Below are 20,069 nucleotides of genomic sequence, written 5' to 3'. Positions count from 1 at the left end.
AAAAAAAAAAAGGAGATTTTTGTGTACTCACCGTAAAATCTCTTTCTCTTAGCCTCTAATTGGGGGACACAGGACCTTGGGTGTTATGCTGCTGTCCATTAGGAGGCGACACTATGCTTATCTGAAAAAGATTAAGCGTGGCTCCTCCTGTGCAGTATACACCCCTGGACGGCATCAGCCTGCTCCAGTTTTGTGCAAAAGCAGTAGGAGGAACGTAACATAGATAACATAACCATGCCTATAAGAAGGCAACTATGTAAGAACTCAAAGGAAAACCAATATGAGAACTCAACTTAAAGGCCCGGAACGGGCAAAGGGTGGGTTCTGTGTCCCCCAATTAGAGGCTAAGAGAAAGAGATTTTACGGTGAGTACACAAAAATCTCCTTTACTCTGTCACCTCATTGGGGGACACAGGACCATGGGACGTCCCAAAGCAGTCCCTGGGTGGGAAGCAATGGACGAATATTGTGTAGACGGGTCCCTACAATTGGGGCACCGCCGCCTGCAGAACACGTCTGCCCAGGCTCGCATCTGCTGAGGACTGGGTATGAACGTTGTAGTGTTTTGTAAACGTGTGTAGGCTAGTCCAGGTGGCTGCCTTACACACTTGTTGTGCCGAGGCCTGGTGCCGAATGGTCCAGGAGGTCCCTACTGTACGTGTAGAATGTGCCATAATACCTGCCGGAATCGGTGAATTTTTGAGGCGGTAGGCCTCTTGTATGGTGTATTTGATCCACCTGGCAAGGGTAGCTTTGGAAGCTGGTAGACCCTTGCGGCCGCCTTCCAGAAGAAGGAAAAGAGAATCAGACTTCTGGAAGGGCGCAGTCCTAGACACATAGATACGCAGTGCCCTGACAAGGTCAAGCGTATGCAGAGACTTCTCCACTCTATGAACCGGAACCGGACAGAGGGATGGTAATGAAATTTCTTCGTTGAGATGAAAGCTGGACACAACCTTCGGAAGGAAGGATGGAACCGTACGAAGGACTACCTTGTCCTGGAAAAAAAATCAGGAAGGGCTGTGTGCAGGAGAGTGCTGTGAGTTCAGACACCCTGCGTAGCGAGGTGATTGCCACGAGGAAAATCACTTTCTGTGATAGAAGACGGAGTGGGACTTCCCTAAGGGGTTCAAAGGGTGTTTCCTGTAATGCTGTCAGCACCAGGTTGAGGTCCCACGCTTCTAGAGGTCTTCTGTAGGGGGGAACCAATCGGGAAACCCCCTGGAGAAATGTTCTTACTTGCGGTTTATGAGCAATGCATTTTTGAAAAAGCACTGAAAGAGCTGACACCTGGCTCTTAAGAGAGGCCAGGGATAGTCTGGCTTCCAGACCCGATTGGAGAAAACCGAGCACCCTGGGTAGGGGAGTGGGGTCTGGTTACGAGATTCGCACCAGGTAAAGAAAGTTTTCCAGGTACGGTAGTAGATCTTGGCAGAGGTTGGTTTTCGTGCTCTGATCATGGTTTTAATGACGTCTAGCGAAAAACCTGCCTGGGTTAGAACCCAGGTCTCAATGGCCACGCCGTCAAATTGAGGGCCTCTAAGTTCTGGTGGTAGAACGGGCCTTGTGACAAAAGATCCGGGCGGTCGGGAAGACGCCAGGGAAAGTCTGCTGTGAGTCACACGATGTCGGCGTACCATGTACGCCTGGGCCAGTCCGGTGTGATTAGGATGGTTGGAACTCCCTCCTGTTTGATCTTTCTCACCACTCTGGAAATCAGGGGGAGAGGTGGAAAAATGTACAGGAGCTGGAAACTGGGTCCAGTCCTGAACCAGGGCGTCCGTCACTAGCGCTCTCGGGTCGCGTGTTCTGGCCATGAAGTTGGAGACCTTGGCATTGAGGTGAGACGCCATTAGGTCCACGTCCGGAGTGCCCCAACGATGGCAGATCTGTTGGAAAATTTCGGGATGGAGAGCCCACTCTCCCGAGTCTATTCCTTGCCGGCTGAGGAAGTCTGCTTCCCAGTTGTCTACACCCGGAATATGGACCGCAGAGATAATGGAGCTCGTTTTCTCCGCCCAGTGAAGGATGCGTGTCACCTCTCGCATCGCTCTGGCACTGCGAGTTCCCCCTTGGTGATTGACATATGCCACGGCAGTGACATTGTCCGATTGTACTCTGATGTGAGAGGCAGCCAGTAAGTGATGGAAGGCTCTCAACGCCAGGAGGATGGCACGAATCTCCAGAATGTTGATGGGCAAGGTTGCTTCCGCTGGGGACCACTTGCCCTGTGCTCTGTGGTGTAGGTGTACTGCACCCCAACCCGTTAGGCTTGCGTCGGTGGTCAGGACCTTCCATTGACCTGGGAGAAAAGATTTTCCTTTAGTTAGAGAGGTCCGGTTGAGCCACCAGTGAAGGGACTTCCTGGTTGACGACGTCATCTGGAACTTCCTGTCGAGAGAAGAAGGGTTCCTGTCCCATGACTTGAGAATGTCTAGTTGGAGAGGTCTGATGTGAAGCTGGGCAAATGGAACCGCTTCTATTGCCGCCACCATCCTGCCAAGGACTCTCATTGCAAACAGGAGAGATCGAGGGGGTTTGCCGAGAAGGGTGAGAACTCCTAGACGGAGAGGCAGTGCCTTGTCTTTGGGGAGAAGCACTAGGCCCTTGGAGGTATTGAATAGCATTCCCAGGAATGTCAGAGACTGGTTTGGGGTTGGTGATGACTTTTGTAGGTTGACCAACCAACCCAAGCGACTCAGAGTGTCGATTGTGATAGAGACTCTGAGCTCGCAGTCCTTGAAGGTAGAAGCCTTGACGAGAAGATCGTCCAGGTATGGAAAGACTACTATGCCTCTGGAGTGTAGGACGAACATGGTGGCTGCCATGACTTTGGTAAACCCTCTGGGAGCCGTGGCGAGTCCGAACGGGAGAGCCACGAACTGGTAGTGGTCCTGGTCGATTGCGAACCTGAGAAATCTCTGATGGGCAGGCGCAATCGGTATATGCAGGTATGCATCTTGTATGTCTATGGAGGCGAGATATTCTCCTTTCTCCATAGATGCAATGATTGACCGGAGGGACTCCATACAGAAGTGACGTACTCGTACATATTTGTTGAGTTGTTTTAGGTCTAGTATGGGGCGTACCCCTCCTCCTTTCTTGGGGACTACGAAAAGATTGGAGTAGAACCCCTGGAAGCGCTCAGCTGCGGGAACAGGTATTATGACTCGTGCTTGAAGAAGCGATGAGACCGCTTGGTGGAAGGCGCGAGCTTTTACTGGCGATTTTGGGGGAACAGATATAAGGAGTCTGTTTGGTGGGTTGGAAGTGAACTCTATTTTGTATCCTGAAGACACTAGTTCCCTGACCCACTTGTCTTCTGTAATAAGTAGCCAGACTTGATGAAAGAGTAAAAGTCGGCCTCCTACAGGTGGAGTGTCTTCCTGAGTCCGTGAGTCATGATGAGGAGAAATTCTTAGATTTTCCTCTCTTTGATTTTGAGTGGCCTGCCTTTGACTGCCAGGATTTGTCCGACTTTTGTGTCGGCCTCGAGTCTTCCGTGCGTGTGAAGCGGCTGTTATTTTGTGGTGGCCGTGAAATGGACCAGCCGGAAGAGTTCCGAAAGGATCGGAATTGAGCTTGGTTACACTTGTTATAATTGCGCTTGAGTTTCAGTTGGGGAAGAGAGGTACTCTTACCCCCTGTGGCATTGGATATCATCGTGTCCAAGCTTTCGCCGAAGAGTCGACCGCTGAGGTATGGAAGGTGCGTGAGGGACTTCTTTGAGGCTGCGTCCGCTTTCCATTTACGCAGCCAAAGGATACGCCGAATTGTGATGGCGTGTGAAATTGCGGCCGCTGCACCCCTTGCAGAGTCCAGAGCTGCATGAAGCATGTAATCTGCCACAACTGCTATCTGAACTGCTTGGTCCGACAGTTCAGGGGCAGGAGCTTGGAGGCCGGTTTGTAGATTTTTTGCCCAAGCCAGTATGGCCTTGGCTGCCCAGACTGAAGCGAACGCGGGGGCTAGGGAGGCCCCTGTGGTTTCGCAAATTGAGCGACCATACTTTCTACCTGCCGGTCTGCTGCATCCCTAAGGGTTGAGCTATCTGGCAGTGAAAAAAGTGTCTGTGCTGCCAGTCTGGAGACTGGGGGGTCCACGGCTGGTGGGTCTGCCCATTCTTTGGTGGTTTCCTTTGGAAAGGGGCAACAGGCCTCCAGAAACTTGCGATTGTTAAGCTTCTTGTGAGGCTGTGAGAATTGTTTTGTGAGGATAGATTTAAATTCTGGATGATCCAAGAAAACCTTAGGTGGTTTCAGAGCTCCATCAAATGAAATCTTATTTTGTGGTGCGTCCGGGATCGGATCAGAGATGTCCAGCACCCGATGTATGGACGAGATAATGTCCTCAACTAGCGCTGCATTGCTAGGTGGGATTGGAGTTAGGGATCCATCAGTTTCCTTGTCTGAGTCAGAATTGCAGACGCCTTCTGACTCCTGTGTATCACTAAGGTGTGTCCTAGGTGACCCAGAATGGGGGATTTTTCTGGACGGAGATTGGTGCGGAGAAATATCATGTCTGTCCCTGGTAGGGGACTGTGTAGATGACCTGTGACTACGGTATCTCTCCCTAGACAGGGATGATGCAGATGAGCGTGACCTATGGGTGCGCTTGCGTCCTGACCTTGACATGGATGTGCCTGGGTCAGTATGTGACTGAGTCTGGCTTTCCCTTTGTTGGGTGGCATTCATAGTCGGGATATGGCTTTGCAGAGCCTGAAGCAATTTGGAGGTCATGTTATCTATGGACTGTGTCATAGATTGTGACATTTGAGTGACCCATTCCGGCGTAGCATTAGACACTGAAGGGTTGGTAGGGGCTACTTGGGACTCCGGCACAGTAGTCTGAGCACAATCCTTGCAATGCGGATATGTGCAGCCGCTGGGAAGAGCATTACTGCAGGCTGTACAGAAAGCGTAAAAGCAGTCCTGCCAGGTTTTCTTAGACTTTGAGCCCGGCATAGTGCACCTGGAGAGGCTATGCAGGGGGGCTAACTGTGCAGAGGAGGATACAGAGTAATAAAGTTCACAGCTGAGGTAACTCAGACTGTGAACTTACCCCACCAATGTGCCCCTGTGAACAGCGCTGAAAGAGCCCGGTCCTGTGCCTCCCCGGAGACTTGGCCGGCCTGTATGCGTCCTGCAGCTTATGATGGCCGCCGTAGCTCTTCTCCTGCTTGCAGAGATGAAGGAGAAGGGGGGCGGAGCGTTGGAAGGGCGGCAGTTGCTATGGAGATGCGCGCCCTGCAGCCTAGATCCGCCCCCTGTCTGACACCGCAGTGAGTCAAAATAGTCATCCGGGGGGCGGGGCGGGGGGCGGAAGATGGGCGGTGTAAATTTGTTTTCTATGCCCAAAAGGGCTCCAGGCCAGCGCGGTAGTCCGGGGAGGGGGGGGGGGCGGATCAGAACCGGACCCCCCCGGATTGAAAGGCAGAATGGCGGTGGGGACATAAGTGGAAGGGGGTCTCTGAAAAGAGTCCCCCTTAGGCCACAGGTGCAGGGCTTGTGAAGGCCTGTGCCTGTGTGTGCCATGGCTGCCTGCACTCCCCCCGGCTTCTACAGGATCCCACAGACAGACTGGGGCTCCTGTATTGCTGCTGGTCCTCGGCTGCGGTGTGCTGGCTGGTGAGAGCTGCAGATGCTGCCGTCCAGGCCCTACCTGATGGTGTCTCAACCTAATATCCCCAGGGGGGATTAGGGAGGGTGCGGCTGTCACCTGTCAGGGGGCTTTGTCCTCGCCTCAACTTCGGCCCAAGATCAAGGAATTGGGGAAGGAGGGGGGTTCTCAACTTCGAGCCTGACCCGAGGGGCCGGAGAAGGAGCAGCATGGTGGCTACGCCATCTCAACTTCAACTGTGCACCCCAAGTAGGGGGCAGAGGAAGGAGCCATGCCGGGGGTCTTTTAAGAGACCCTCTTTTCTTCATCTGTAATCCCGTGCTGAAGCGAGGGACAAGTGAAGGTCTGAGGTGTGCCTCCTTGCGACACTAAGCAAAAACTGAAGATGGCTGATGCCGTCCAGGGGTGTATATACTGCAGAGGAGGAGCCACGCTTAATCTTTTTCAGATAAGCATAGTGTCGCCTCCTAGTGGACAGCAGCATAACACCCAAGGTCCTGTGTCCCCCAATGAGGCGACAGAGTAAGCTAAGTTTTTGCACAAATTTATTTTAATTTTTTTTTTATGCATGTCAGAAATTTGCGTGCAAAAGTTAAGCGTTGTCTGCAACATTTTAACAGAACAAGCAACTTTTTGCTCTAATAAAGCTCAAAAAAAGATTAGGATTTTTGATTTGCACAAAATTCATGAACCACGTGAACCATTTTGAAAAATTTAGCACGAAAAAAATAAATACAAACAAGACAAAAAAAAAAGAAATGCAAAATGATGAATTGGACACAAAATGTTAATCCAGCCTTTCAAAATTGCTGGCCTGTCCTTGCAGAACCTGCAGACATGTATGGCAAGTTTGACTTAAGAGGGGTTTTTCAGTGTAGATAACTTGATGGGTGGGGGCCTGACCGCTGGGACCTGCACTGATCAGCAGAACAGGACGCTTTTGTCCCAGTTATAAACAGAGCAGTAGTGCGCATGCTCGACCAATGCGCCATTGATTTTCCATGGGGTGTTCAGAAAAAACTTCAATGAGAATGAGTGGAGCGGTGGTCGAGCATGCGCACTACTGCTCTATTCTAATGGTGCGGGTCCCAGTGATCTAAAAATTAATCACCTATACTGTGGATAGATCATAACGTATCTTGACTGGACAATCCCTCTAAAAAGGGATACTTTTATACTTTCATATTGATGACCAACGCTTAGGACAGGTCATCAGTCACACCAGTGGAGGTGCGACACCCGGCGCTCCCACCAATCAGATGTTACTGGTACCGAGGGCAGCCAGAAGTGATCACTGGTGGAGCAAAGCAGTACAGATCTGTCATGACTCTTGGACGAAGCATTTCAAGCGAAACGCGCGTCGGGCGTGGTGGTACCCCAGGAACTAGAAAGGAGGTAATGTGGCATTTATGCACTTTGAGTCTATATCAGGTGTCTGAATTCTTTCATACATTTTCTATATGTACAGTTATATGAAAAAGTTTGGGCACCCCTATTAATCTTAACTTAACGTTTTATAAAAATTGGTGTTTTTGCAACAGCTATTTCAGTTTGATATATGTAATAACTGTTGGACACAGTAATGTTTCTGCCTTGAAATGAGGTTTATTGTACTAACAGAAAATGTGCAATCTGCATTCAAACTAAATTTGACAGGTGCATAAGTATGGGCACCCTTATCATTTTCTTGTTTTAAATACTCCTACCTACTTTTTACTGACTTGCTAAAGCACTTATTTTGGTTTTGTAACCTCATTGAGCTTTGGACTACATAGCCAGGTGTATGCAATCATGAGAAAAGCTACTTAAAGTGGCCACTTGCAAGTTGTTCTCCTGTTTGAATCTCCTCTGAAGAGTGGCATCATGGGCTCCTCAAAACAACTGTCAAATGATCTGAAAACAAAGATTATTCAACATAGTTGTTCAGGGGAAGGATACAAAAAGCTGTCTCAGAGATTTAACCTGTCAGTTTCCACTGTGAGGAACATAGTAAGGAAATGGAAGAACACAGGGACAGTTCTTGTTAAGGCCAGAAGTGGCAGGCCAAGAAAAACATCAGAAAGGCAGAGAAGAAGAATGGTGAGATCAGTCAAGGACAATCCTCAGACCACCTCCAGAGAGCTGCTGCATCAACTTGCTGCAGATGCTGTCACTGTGCATCGGTCAACTATACAAAGCACTTTGCACAAGGAGAAGCTGTATGGGAGAGTGATGCGAAAGAAGCCGTTTCTGCAAGCACGCCACAAACAGAGTCGGCTGAGATATGCAAAAGCACATTTGGAGAAGCCAATTTCTTTTTGGAAGAAGGTCCTGTGGACTGATGAAACCAAGATTGAGTTGTTTGGTCATACACAAAGGAATTATGCATGGCGGCAAAAAAACACAGCATTCCAAGAAAATCACTTGCTACCCACAATAAAATTTGGTGGAGGTTCCATCATGCTTTGGGGCTGTGTGGCCAATGCCGGCACCGGGAATCTTGTTAAAGTTGAGGGACGCATGGATTCCACTCAGTATCAGCAGATTCTTGACAATAATGTTCAAGAATCAGTGACAAAATTGAAGTTACGCAGGGGATGGATCTTTCAGCAAGACAATGATCCAAAACACCGCTCCAAATCTACTCAGGCATTCATGCAGAGGAACAATTACAATGTTCTGGAATGGCCATCCCAGTCCCCAGACCTGAATATCATTGAACATCTGTGGGATCATTTGAAGAGGGCTGTCCATGCTCGGCGACCATCAAACTTAACTGAACTGGAATTGTTTTGTAAAGAGGAAAGGTCAAAAATACCTTCATCCAGGATCCAGGAAATCATTAAAAGCTACAGGAAGCAGCTAGAGGCTGTTATTTTTGCAAAAGGGGGATCTACTAAATATTAATGTCACTTTTCTGGTGAGGTGCCCATACTTATGCACCTGTCAGATTTTGTTTGAATGCAGATTGCACATTTTCTGTTAGTACAATAAACCTCATTTCAAGGCAGAAACATTACTGTGCCCAACAGTTATTACATATATCAAACTGAAATAGCTGTTGCAAAAACACCAATTTTTATAAAACATTAAGCTTAAGATTAATAGGGGTGCCCAAACTTTTTCATATAACTGTATATTATGTGTAATACAAGGATTGTGACTCCATGTGAATAGTAGTAACACTATTATTTATACCTTTGTAACTGACTTTGGATAATGGTTACAGTGCTATAGCTATCTCTATACTATACGCTGCCTCCTTAGCTGGGTATGTCCACCTTGTGCCTTCTTGTGTGTGTTTTATCTCACTTTTTAATGTTTGCATTATGTGTGTCTTTTTAATTCAAATTTCAATAAAAATGTATTTTCATCTTGTACTTGGCCCTTTGTAAAGTTGTTTGTTGGGTGTACCATGGTACCGGGGGCAGCCAGAAGTGATCACTGGTGGAGCAGAACAGTACAGCTCTGTCATCTAAAATGATAATGGCTGCAGTGGGTGCTGCTGATCCACTTCTATTCATTGGAATAGGGGTAGGTGTGCAGCCCTCGGCCGCAACTAATCACACCAGGAACAGCTGATTGGTTGGAGTGCTAGAGTCTGATATTGATGGCATATCCTAAGCATTGGTCATCAATATAAAAGTAGTGGACAGCTCCTTTAAACGGACATCCCACTTTATGTGTAAATATATACTATGGGGATGTCAATCAAGGAAGAGTATATTCTACGAAAATGCAGTGTGTACAGAGCCTTACAGCATGTGGAGGAAAAAAGGGATATCCGCTTTGTACGCTGTGACTGGCCGGGTCACTCCGCATGGTATAAAATACACTGGAAATAAAGACATTTTTCGTTTCATGTAGCTTCTTTGCTGAATCACACACACATCAGATATGAAAATGAACTAGAAGTAACTTAGACCAAGGCTTGTACCCAGGAGCACGTTGAGAAGCCACGTGTAGAAATACTGTGTCCGCCGGGAATGATGACAGATGTGGACGGCAGAACCGGCTGCTGTGCGGCGGATTGTGGGAGAGCTGGATTTCAGATTGGCAACGAACGCTTTCAGCAAAACCTGTAAGGAGGCAGAATAGGAGGTTATCATTTACAGCACAAGATAAAATACACAGGATCTTACATTCATGTCGTACCTACTAATGCCAGGGCATGTACCCACAGTCTGCAGAAGAGCTGTATAGTTTAAGCGTTATTCCCATCTTCACAGATGGCTATTACCAGATAGATCTTGTAAAATCAAGCACTTTTGCAATTTACTGCTGTTTAGAATTTACAGCCGTTCTATGCTGCTTTTCTTTTGCTTAGTTTGTTGCCTAGGAGACCGACCACCGCTACATTGCGCTGAAGCTGGCACACTCCAGTAAACCTTACTAGCGTCAAAGCAGCGCTTACAAGCTCAATGGGAAAAAAAGCTTGTAAACACAGCACATTTTACAGTCTAGCAGCGGCGGTCGGTCTCTAAGGCAATGAGCTATAAACAAGTGTTAATATCTCAAGAGCAGCTGGAAATTTAAACAGTAAATTGAAAAATTTAAGGACTATCCAACAAGACCCAATTTTGAAGATGGGAACAACCTTTGAAAGTAATTGAAAAAAAAAACAAAACAAAAAAAAAAAAAAAAGATGACTCTGTAGCTATTTAAAGGGAATCTGACAGTAAGATCAACCTACTAACATTCCCTTTAAATATGCAATTATTATTTAACAGTAAGTGTTAGTAGTAGAGAAGCCTTACCTTGATTTCATGATCATTCGCAAAGTTACCAAAGGCGGCCATGATTTTTGGAACAGCAGCAGCCAGGGTCTCTTGTACCGATTCTTCCTGACGTTTGCATATTTTTGTGAGGCAAGGAAGCAGGTTCACCAGGTACGGCCTAAATGTTATATAGAAGAGGCAATTACTACGTGAAATGTTTTCTCTTACAAACACATCAAAGCCACATCCAATACGTTCCGCCATGAACCAAAATACAACAGGAAAATTAACGTGCACCCAAGAAATAAGTTGTGATACAAACATGGTGGCCAGTATTTTATATCCAGTGCCGCTCCCTCACCGGACCACCAGAAAATACAATTCTATGCAAACTTTGCAGCCACAAATGTCTTCTTGTTTTCTGTCTACAGCTGCTATATAAAAATATGTCTCCATGGTAACAGACTACAAACAAGGTCAGTGTAGTCTGATCCTGTAATCACATGCTCTTTCATAGGTTTTCCATGATTTGAGAACTTACATTTGGCAGGTTGTAGAGTTGGTGCGAAACGATTCGCATAGTCCAGTCCACGGTCTGCGAAAGCTAAACACCTTGAGAACCGCCTCTAATCTGACGTAATCCGATGTTCTGATTTTGATTTGCTGACCTGGTGTGGCCGTGCCAGGCCGACTAATCCACAGAAGGGCAGGGGATACCCTAAGCTAAGAGAGGGTTCCAGAGCGGTCAATCAAAAAAAGTGGGAGGGCAAGATAGAGGGAAAACAAGCAGGTGGGAAGGTGTATATAAATGATTGCCCCCACCGAGAAGCACAACGCTGGCGGAACTTGGTTCCAACAGTTATTCTGTGCTGACAGAATCCTTTTAAATAAGGAGGTGGAAATTGGATGTTAATACTTCAAAATCTGACTACACAGTGTCTTGTCTGTAGTCTGTTACCATGGAAACAGTTCTATATAACAGAATGATACACTGGGACAAATTGTTGCGTAGTTAGAGGTTTGAGGGTTTTTTAAATCACTTTTCCTATGGTTTAAACAATACACTGTGTTTTTTTAACATGTACCTGCACTTTTGTGGTCGTACTAGGTGTGCCAGCTCAGCAAACCTCCAGAGGGCAGCCCTGAGGCTCCGGGGGGCGCCATTCTAGAAGGAAAGAATCGTATCTATCACCTGGATTCCAGGGTCTTTACACACTATACAACTTCACACTCATACATGTTATGACATATTGATTGATGTAAAGCTGCCAAAAATGAGGAAGGTAAAAAAAGAAATATATACATTTATGGAGTTGCTAACCGTAAAATCTTAACTTGGGAGCAGTCACCACAGAGGGTCTCACATGTAATCCCAGGTGAGGGGTACGGCAGCAGGAAAATACCTCCACCAATGCACAATTAGCTTTGGAGAGGGATGTTTGGGGGAATTTCCCCAAGGCCGGGCTCAATTCCGGAGGGGCGGCTTGAGATATTTAGGACACTGATGAGGATATGGAGGGGTTGTTGTTGGCAGGAAATGGATACAAGTGCTACAGTCATTGTATCTGTCGGCTGGAACAGCATAGACTGTGACTGCAGACTATACAGGAGGAAGATACAAAAGCTGTGGGCCAACCAACAGTTGGGAGACCGTGGATAATGCCTGGTATAGGGGAACTACCGGCCGCCGGGTGGGGATCTTGTGGACTGGGGGCATTGGCATTGTGGCCATCTACCCAGAATTGCTGTGAGACCATGACGGAAGGAAAAAAAATTGTTGCACTGTTAACGAGCCAATGTGATTATTACAACCCACATCCTCAGATCTTCACAAGTAATATGCACCATCCTGTGTCAGAAAAAGTGAAGGGGGAGCCAGGGCCCCTGCCATCCGCTGTTTGGATCGGTGTGAGTCTAAAGCCTTCAATTAAAAGTCCCTAAAAACGCCCATTTGTGAAATTGAACTTTACAGGGATATTTATAATACAAAAGGACATGCCATAAATGTCTCCTAGGAGTGAACCCCACCTCAGAACCACACCCGTCTTCAGAACAAGACCTGTCTCGAGCCGCTTGTGACGACACCGCTTCTAATCTTAATTAGCCAGACGTCTAGATTTGTTAAGCCAGGAGAAATACACTATTATCTTTGTGTAGACTTTTGAATGCATGTGTTTCTTTGGCTGGTCAAGAAGGACAGTGACTCAGGGTGGAACAATGATGTTTATTACTATGCTAATTGCATATTGTACTAAGCCAGCTAGTTGTTGATTTGCAAGAGCAGGGGGATACCAACTATGTAAACTGATTAAATGCTCAAACAATGAGACATGAGCCCTGCACCTTCCCTCCTTGACCTGTGGATGTGTGCTTGAAAGGACAATTGTGAACTATTTAAGAGACATATGCCTCTGTAGCAGACAGACTTTACAAAGAGAATCAGAAAGACTATTCAGGGCAGTAGTTTGGCAGCATGGCTCCATCTAGAGACACAAATTTGGATTCTACAGGATTCCAGCCTAAGGGTACACGGCCCTGACTGGAAGAATACAGATCTACTCCATTGACCATCAGAGAACCATGGATACATTTGGGGAAACCAGGTTGGGACAATGAGGTCACCTGTCCCCATGGATATGTTGCTTGGGGTTGCCAGGTTGGGACCATCTGTTCACCTGGAACCCATGGAGACACTCGGAGAAAGCCAGGTTGGAACAAAGAGGTCACCTGGAACCCATGGAGATGTTCGGAGAGACTAGGGTGGGAGCCACGGGTCTCCCGGCCTTGTACCTCAATGGACTGTCAGCTTCCTAAGCTTGCCGCTACCTCCTTTCTGTGGGGGCCCGCCAAAAGCCGGGGGCCACTGGTTGAGGTAGTTGGCCCTGGAAATCCCAAAGTCGCAGGTGCTCTATTCCCGGCGGGCCAGCGGAAGGGTGAGACTCTAATTTTGCACCATCTTGGGTATTTGCTGGGAGTGCTCTGTATGTTTATTGCTGTTAAGTGGAGAGGAGCCTATGGATGCGCGGCAGACTCCTTTTGCACTTGTAGTCAGCTTTTCATTCATTGCAGCACAAGACAGAGCCCCAGACGAGGGACCTGCATGTATTAATTGTAAAGTGCTGCATAATATGTTGGCGCTATATAAATAAAAATTATTATTTTATATTATTATTATATTATTTATGGCAGAAGCTGAAAGGCAATAGGAAAGCAACATGGCACAATTGTCTCTACGTCGGACTGACTGTCAGCACAAAATGACGGATTAAACCAAGCACAGGAGCTCGGTACAACCTTGACTTGGGCCACGCAGTTCCGGACTTCCATTTATCTCCGAATGACACTGGCTGCTATAAAGCCAGAGATGCAATCAAGGCAGAGGAAAGCGGAGATAGAGGGAAAATAAGTAGGTGGAAAAGTGCAATGAACTCTTGGGCCAGGGCTTGGTTTGATCAGTCATTTTGTGCAGAGACACTCCCTTTAAGCATCACAGGCTTCATAATAAATTTGTGACATCAATGCCTGACCGAGCACCTGTTATGTGCTGGCATAGATTTGCAATATAATTTATGGCAAATTCTGGCATAAGCAACTGTAAATTTGTTGAATTGTGAGGGTCCTGCCACTCAATTAAGTCCCACATGCTTTTAGAAAAATTAGTAGGAACGGCATAAATCCCTCCAAAAAAAAAAAGATGCAAATTTTTGCAACAGACTTATTGCAAAATGTGCAACTTGTTTCCAGCAGATGGAGTAATATTCGCTGATGCAGAACGCACGGGAGTCCCCTGCGATAAATAATTGATTAGAAAACACAGGGGATGTACAGAGAGGAGAGGAACCCACCTTCTTTATTTCTTTGTACAGCTCCAGCTGCAGCCGTGGGAGATTGGAGTCCATCAAAGCCTGAAACAAGAGAGCGGGAAGGTGAGAGTAACCCGATCACGTTGGGAGGTCTCCATTCCCACCCTACACGGGTTGTGCCCAAGTGTAATGATCGTGGGACATAGACAAAGCAGAAGGGGCATTATTGGGCTAAGTTCCCACAGTGAGCTTTTGGTGAGTTTTTTTACGCTGCAAATTTTCAAAGAAACTGCAAGCATCCTATTTTACTTAATGGGTGCAGAAAATCTGCAACATCAAAAAGTCACCAAAAGCTCATGGTGGGAAGGTAGCGTAAGGGCTCGCCGCCAGCTCAGATCATCGCTTTATATTAGTGATGTGTTTGACTTCTGGGTATCCAGACGTGGCAATTTGGTAGTGATCTCATCCTTCCTAATCAAAGAAAAGTTATTCAATAACCCCCTTAGTAGATACATATCCGTTACTGCTATCAGTTGTCAGCCGTATAGCTAGTACTCATGGTGCCGAAAACGCTCAAGCAATCTCAAGAGTATTAGGAACAAGTTTACAGCCTTAAGGGGAACCTGTCAAGGTTTTGACACCTAATCTAAGAGCAGCATAATGTAGGGGCAGAGATCCGGATTCCAGCGATGTGTCACTTTCTGAGAAGCTTACTGTAGTTATGATAAAATCTAGCAGTTCTCTGAATGCTGAGCTCTGTAAAACCCCACCCACACCACTGATTGGTAGAAATTCTGTTTACGTGGGCCGAAAGCCGCCAATCAGTGGTGTGGGCGGGGTTATACAGAGCTCCGCATTTAGAGCACTGCTAGATCTGCAGCAGATAACACACTGATTTTATCAAAATTATATAAAGCAGCCCAGTAAGTGATAGATCATTGGAATCAGGGTGTCTACCCCTACATTATGTTGCGCTTAGATAGTGTAGCAAAAACTGTTAACAGATTCCCTTTACACAGGACCTGTCACCATGCCTAACAAGACTTTACTAGTAAATACTTGTATTAGTTATGAAAATAAGTGGCACCTAATTAGCTAACTTTTGTTCAGTCCAAGTGGATATTATTAAATGGTTTTCAACTGAGGGGCGTGTACTCTTCTGTCTCCTGTATGACGCTGACCAATCATAAGCAGGCAGCAACATAGAAGTGTAGAAGGACCTGTGATGATGTTATCAGAGTGACATAACTAGAGTCCACAGGTCCTGCCAGCCGGGGTGTGCAGCCTAAATAAGCACTGAAGATAAATTACACAACACAGAAGTCTGGAAATATGAACTCCAGTTAACATTACCACACTTCTGTGTTTCTGCTCTGCAGCCACTATTACATGGTATGTCCACTTCAAGATGAAAAACTTGGTGAGAGGTCCTTTTTAAGCACCATTCATGAATCAGTATATTTGACACGTTATTCTGCGGGTTTTGTTTTTTGTGGGACATTCTGTAGTTTTTACTAGGAGGGGTGACAACTTCTCCGTAAAGGGAATCCGTCAGTACCTCTGCTCGCCTAGGGAAAATGTTGGTGCAGGATAAGCCAGTGTAAACCATATCCATGGATACCTTTTTTTCGCTGATATCTGATGCCCCGTTGCACAGAAAAATATCACTCATATGCAAATTAGGCTTGCAAGTGAACTAGTGGAAGTATCCATGCACTTGCAGTTCTTGTCTCTTCTTCGCTTTTCCCGATTGGATCCCCCCCATTCGACAGTAGAGAGCATAGATGACATCATGCAGCAGAGCGTCTGCCTCCGCTGTCAATCAAGTACCAGACGGCGGCGACAGTGGGGAGGAGCAAAGGGGAGCAGAAGACTGCAAGTGCGCCGATACCCCCACCAGTGCATTTGCAAGACGAATTTGCATATGAATAAAATACCAATTTCTGTGGAACGGAATACCAAATATTCTGATAAAAAGGTATCAATTAAAATTTTCACACTGCCCCATCTCATGCTCATTATTTTGCAGAAATATAGTGGATTTTCACCTTTAAATGTATGAGGTAAAAATTAGATGAATCCGCAGCACACGCCGAATGCAAATTTGGTGCAGAATCAGAGTGGATTTCCTTAGCATTGGCCTCATTCAGACCTCAGACTTTCAAGGACAGAACATACCGTAATAGTTATGGTACAGTTCACATCCTTTTTTATTTGCAGTCTATGACCCCCCAATTCATTATTGCCGTTTCCTGGAGTAATGTGCTATTTATCAGTGGCTTTAGTATTTGCACCTTATTATTGATCCCCCACCCGACATCCGCCGTTGCAAAGCCAGAGAAATAATCAGTGGGTGTCAGCGATACACCCTGCAGGAACCCTTGCGATCTGCACCGATCGCAGGCGTTTAACCCCACCCCTCTGATGCCGCTGTCAATAGTCAAAGGCTTATAGAGGGAGCGGGCTCCCTCTTCACTACGATCGGCACAACGCGATTGTAATCGATCCGGCAGCAGTCTGATCTAAGTGATGTATGGGCGAAACACAGCAGCCCAACACATTTATTAGTAGACAAATACTGAGCTTCATCTCCCATTGAAGTGAATGCACAGCAGCATTCAGGCAGCGGCCACCAAGCAATGTATGGGGTTGCTGAACATAGCCTGTATATGGTTTAGGCTAAATGCACACTGCATCCTTGCACCTAGCCTACAGTACACGTCTGGAAACTTTTCCAGATATACACTGTAAGGGTATGTGCACACATGTTGTGTTTTGCTGCGTATTTGTTGCAGATTTTTATGTAAATTTTCAGCTGCGTCTGGCAGTAGCAGCAAAGTGTATGAGAAACCAGAATTCACTGTTCCTACATGTTGCTTTTTGTTTGCTGCGTATTTTCAGTGATTAGAAAAACACTGGAAGAAGTGACATGTCACGCCTTTCAGCATTTTTTCACCCATAGGAAGTAATGGAGGGGATGAAAAACGCCATAAATAAGCAGCAAAAACGCAACAAAAAATGCACCAGCGTATTTTGCTGCGTATTCGCAGCGTTTTTTGGGCCAGAAGTGACAGACAACATTTTTTTCCCTGTAGTCACTAAACTTTATTAGCATGAACATGAGACAGAATTCAACAAAAAAAAAAAAAAAAAAGCAGGAAAAAAAGTTTTTGACGCAGCTAATCTCCTGCCAGAGAAAAGATATCAGCAGATTTTGGTGCAGAAAACATGCAGAAAAAACACGTGTGCGCACTTACCCTAACGTCACCACAGCCGATGGTGGACGGATGCTTCATGATGGGCCTCCCGAAAGTATACACCCAAAAGGGTCTACAAGCACAGTGCAGACATAGCCTTAGTTCGGCCCGCTACCGGAGCAATTTCAGCTGATCGTGATAATGTCAGACCCCCACCAATCTTATATTGAGATGAGTCGTCAATTGTTAGGTCCAGGCCCACCCTTATAACAATCTATGTGGCACATGTCTCCAGAAGTACTATGTACTGGGCACTAAAATGGCATATTTGCAATTTTCACTCTGCGACATCCATTGGGCACTAATTTTTGGAAAATGCCAGTGGGGTCAAAATAGTCACTTCACCCCAGATGATTTCCCTGATTGTAATATTCAAAATGGGGCCACTTTTTGGGAGCTTACAGACTCTGCAAGTGGCACCCACAAACTATTACTGCCAAATTTGTGCTCTAAAAGCCCAATAGCGATTCTTCACTTCTGAGCCCCGCCGTGTACACAAATAGTAGTTTCCGACCACAGATTGCTTTATAAATGTTTGGGTCCATTTCCTCCTAATATTCCTTCTGAAAATTAAAAATGAGGCTAAAACAACATTTTCTAGGAAAAAAAAAAAATTTTCATGTACACATTCAAATGTTATAAAATGATGTGAACCACCTGCAGGTTCAATATGCTCAAAACACCCCTAGATTAATTCTTTCAGTGGTGCAACTTCCAAAATGGGTTCACTTGTGTGGTTACGGCTCTCCTGGCAGTATACAAAAGGTTCTACAAATGCGGCATGGAGCCTGGATGGAAACCATACAAACAGTCTGCTTTCCAAAATGGCACGGTTTCCTTTTCAAGCTCTACTGTGCGCCCGAACAGTAGTTTTCCCCACATATGGGGCATCGACGTACTAAGGAGAAATTGCACAACAAATTGGGCAGTCCATTTTCTCCTGTTACCCTTGTGAAAATAAAAGAAATGGGGCTAAAGCAACATTTTTGGGGAAAAACTGTAATTTTTCATTATTTTCTTCCACTTTGCTATTATTCTTGAGAAGCGCCTAAAGGGTGAACAAACTTCCTTAATGCAGTTTTGAATACTGTAAGGGGTGCCATTTTTACAATGGGGTCTTGCTGGTTTGTTTTTTTGACACATAAGAGCCTCAAATTCACTTAAAAAATTTTGTTAGAAAAATGAAGATAATTTACTGCTAAACGTTTAACCCATCTAACTTCCTAACAAAAAAAAAAATGTTTCAAAAAATGAGACAAAGTAGACATATGGGAAATGTTATATACAAATTATTTTGTGCGGTATAACCATTTTCTTTAAAAGGTATTAAAATGAAAAGTTTGAAAATTGTACATTTTTTAATTTTGGGGGGAAAATTTTCGATATTTTCATAAATAAAAACACAAATCATATTGACCAAAATTTACCACTAATATGAAGCACAATGTATCACGAAAAAACAACCTCAGGATCAGGGTGTTATGTTGAAGCATAAAGTGAAAGTCAGAATTGAAAAATTTGGCCTCGTCAGGAAGGTGAACACAGGCTTCAGCGGTAAGAGGTTAAAAACTTAAAAAGTGGTGCAAAACTTTTAAAGTCTTTTTTGATTTTTCCTTGACAACTTTACATATCCAGATGTCTTTAGACTGATTCATGAAAAGCAAGTTAAATTTTTTTTTTTCCTTTTGCCGCATCTCATTCCACTCCCTGCTTGGATTAAAGTTTCTGACAGTCGATCCTAATTTTAATGCTTTGTAATATAAAACTCACATCCCCTGTCTCTCTATTCTGGGACGATGACTTGTGAAGTACGGCATCTTACACACAGAGAAGGAATTTCTGGAAACAAATTGGGCAATTGTGAAAGGGGGAATATATTTAAAAAAAAAAAAACCTATCCTAGAGGTAATGATAACCTAGAGTCATCAGAGAGAAATTTTAACATGAATACGTAGGAAAAACGACAATTATGTAAAACGGGATCATCACATAATACTTATGTTACATGATCTAGAATTTTTTAATATATTATTTTTAAAAAGGAGTAAAGAATGGCTGCACAGGATTTTGTTAGAGCAGCAGTTTGTGCTCCAGAGCTGTTCTTCTAAACGAAAAAAGGAAGTTGCAACCATTGACGTCCATGAAGAAAGGCCTCCAGGTTATAGAACACAAAATTAATTCTAGGCCTTGCTGGATAATAGCTCATATAGGGAGAACCATCATAAATGACACGTTTCCACCAGACAGCAGCTCCTTAAGATAAGCTTCACTCCCCGTCGTGAGCCTTTTGCACCAGTTTTCGTATTGTAAGGGGGAGCACCATTTAATGAATACAATTATAGTTAATGTAGCATCTTATTTCATTGAAAACTTTTTTTATAAATTAAAAAAACTAAAATCGTAATTGGTAGAATGGAAAAGTAACGGCAATTCTAGAATTTTTGAGATTATTTTCTGGGTTCTGCTTTTATCTTGCTTACAGTCTGGTAAGAACAATATTCTGGGAAGCAATAAAATTACGGTAATAAATTTATATGTTACAAAAAAAAAATTATATATAAAAAATAATTTTTGTAGCCATTTTCTAAGACGTACAATTGTGCTGCTCAGCTCCGCAACAGCCGGTAGCACAGAGAACGGCTGATCGGTGCATAAACCATAAAAATAAAAAGTAGTGGAACAATCTTTTAAGA

The 20,069-nt window shown here is 45.0% G+C and overlaps 1 protein-coding gene across 2 annotated transcripts in view; it reads right to left on the bottom strand.

The window, feature by feature from the left end:
* Nucleotides 1-20,069, bottom strand: part of HTT (huntingtin) — a 174,085-nt gene that overhangs the window by 116,123 nt on the left and 37,893 nt on the right. For both annotated transcript variants that reach the window (XM_073647559.1, XM_073647565.1), the window contains exons 4-7: nucleotides 14,162-14,221; nucleotides 11,402-11,481; nucleotides 10,356-10,494; nucleotides 9,536-9,677 (exon numbers count right to left, since the gene is read on the bottom strand). In XM_073647559.1, coding sequence (XP_073503660.1) covers nucleotides 9,536-9,677; nucleotides 10,356-10,494; nucleotides 11,402-11,481; nucleotides 14,162-14,221 — 421 coding nt within the window. The remainder of the gene's footprint in view (nucleotides 1-9,535; nucleotides 9,678-10,355; nucleotides 10,495-11,401; nucleotides 11,482-14,161; nucleotides 14,222-20,069) is intronic.

The sequence above is a fragment of the Phyllobates terribilis genome, unplaced genomic scaffold (genome assembly GCF_046119375.1).
Source record: "Phyllobates terribilis strain yellow unplaced genomic scaffold, ASM4611937v1 Scaffold_1__5_contigs__length_1240528914, whole genome shotgun sequence".
Lineage (NCBI taxonomy): Eukaryota > Metazoa > Chordata > Amphibia > Anura > Dendrobatidae > Phyllobates > Phyllobates terribilis.
The sequence above is the reverse complement of the archived record's forward strand: the minus strand, read 5'-3'. Positions and strand labels throughout refer to the sequence as shown.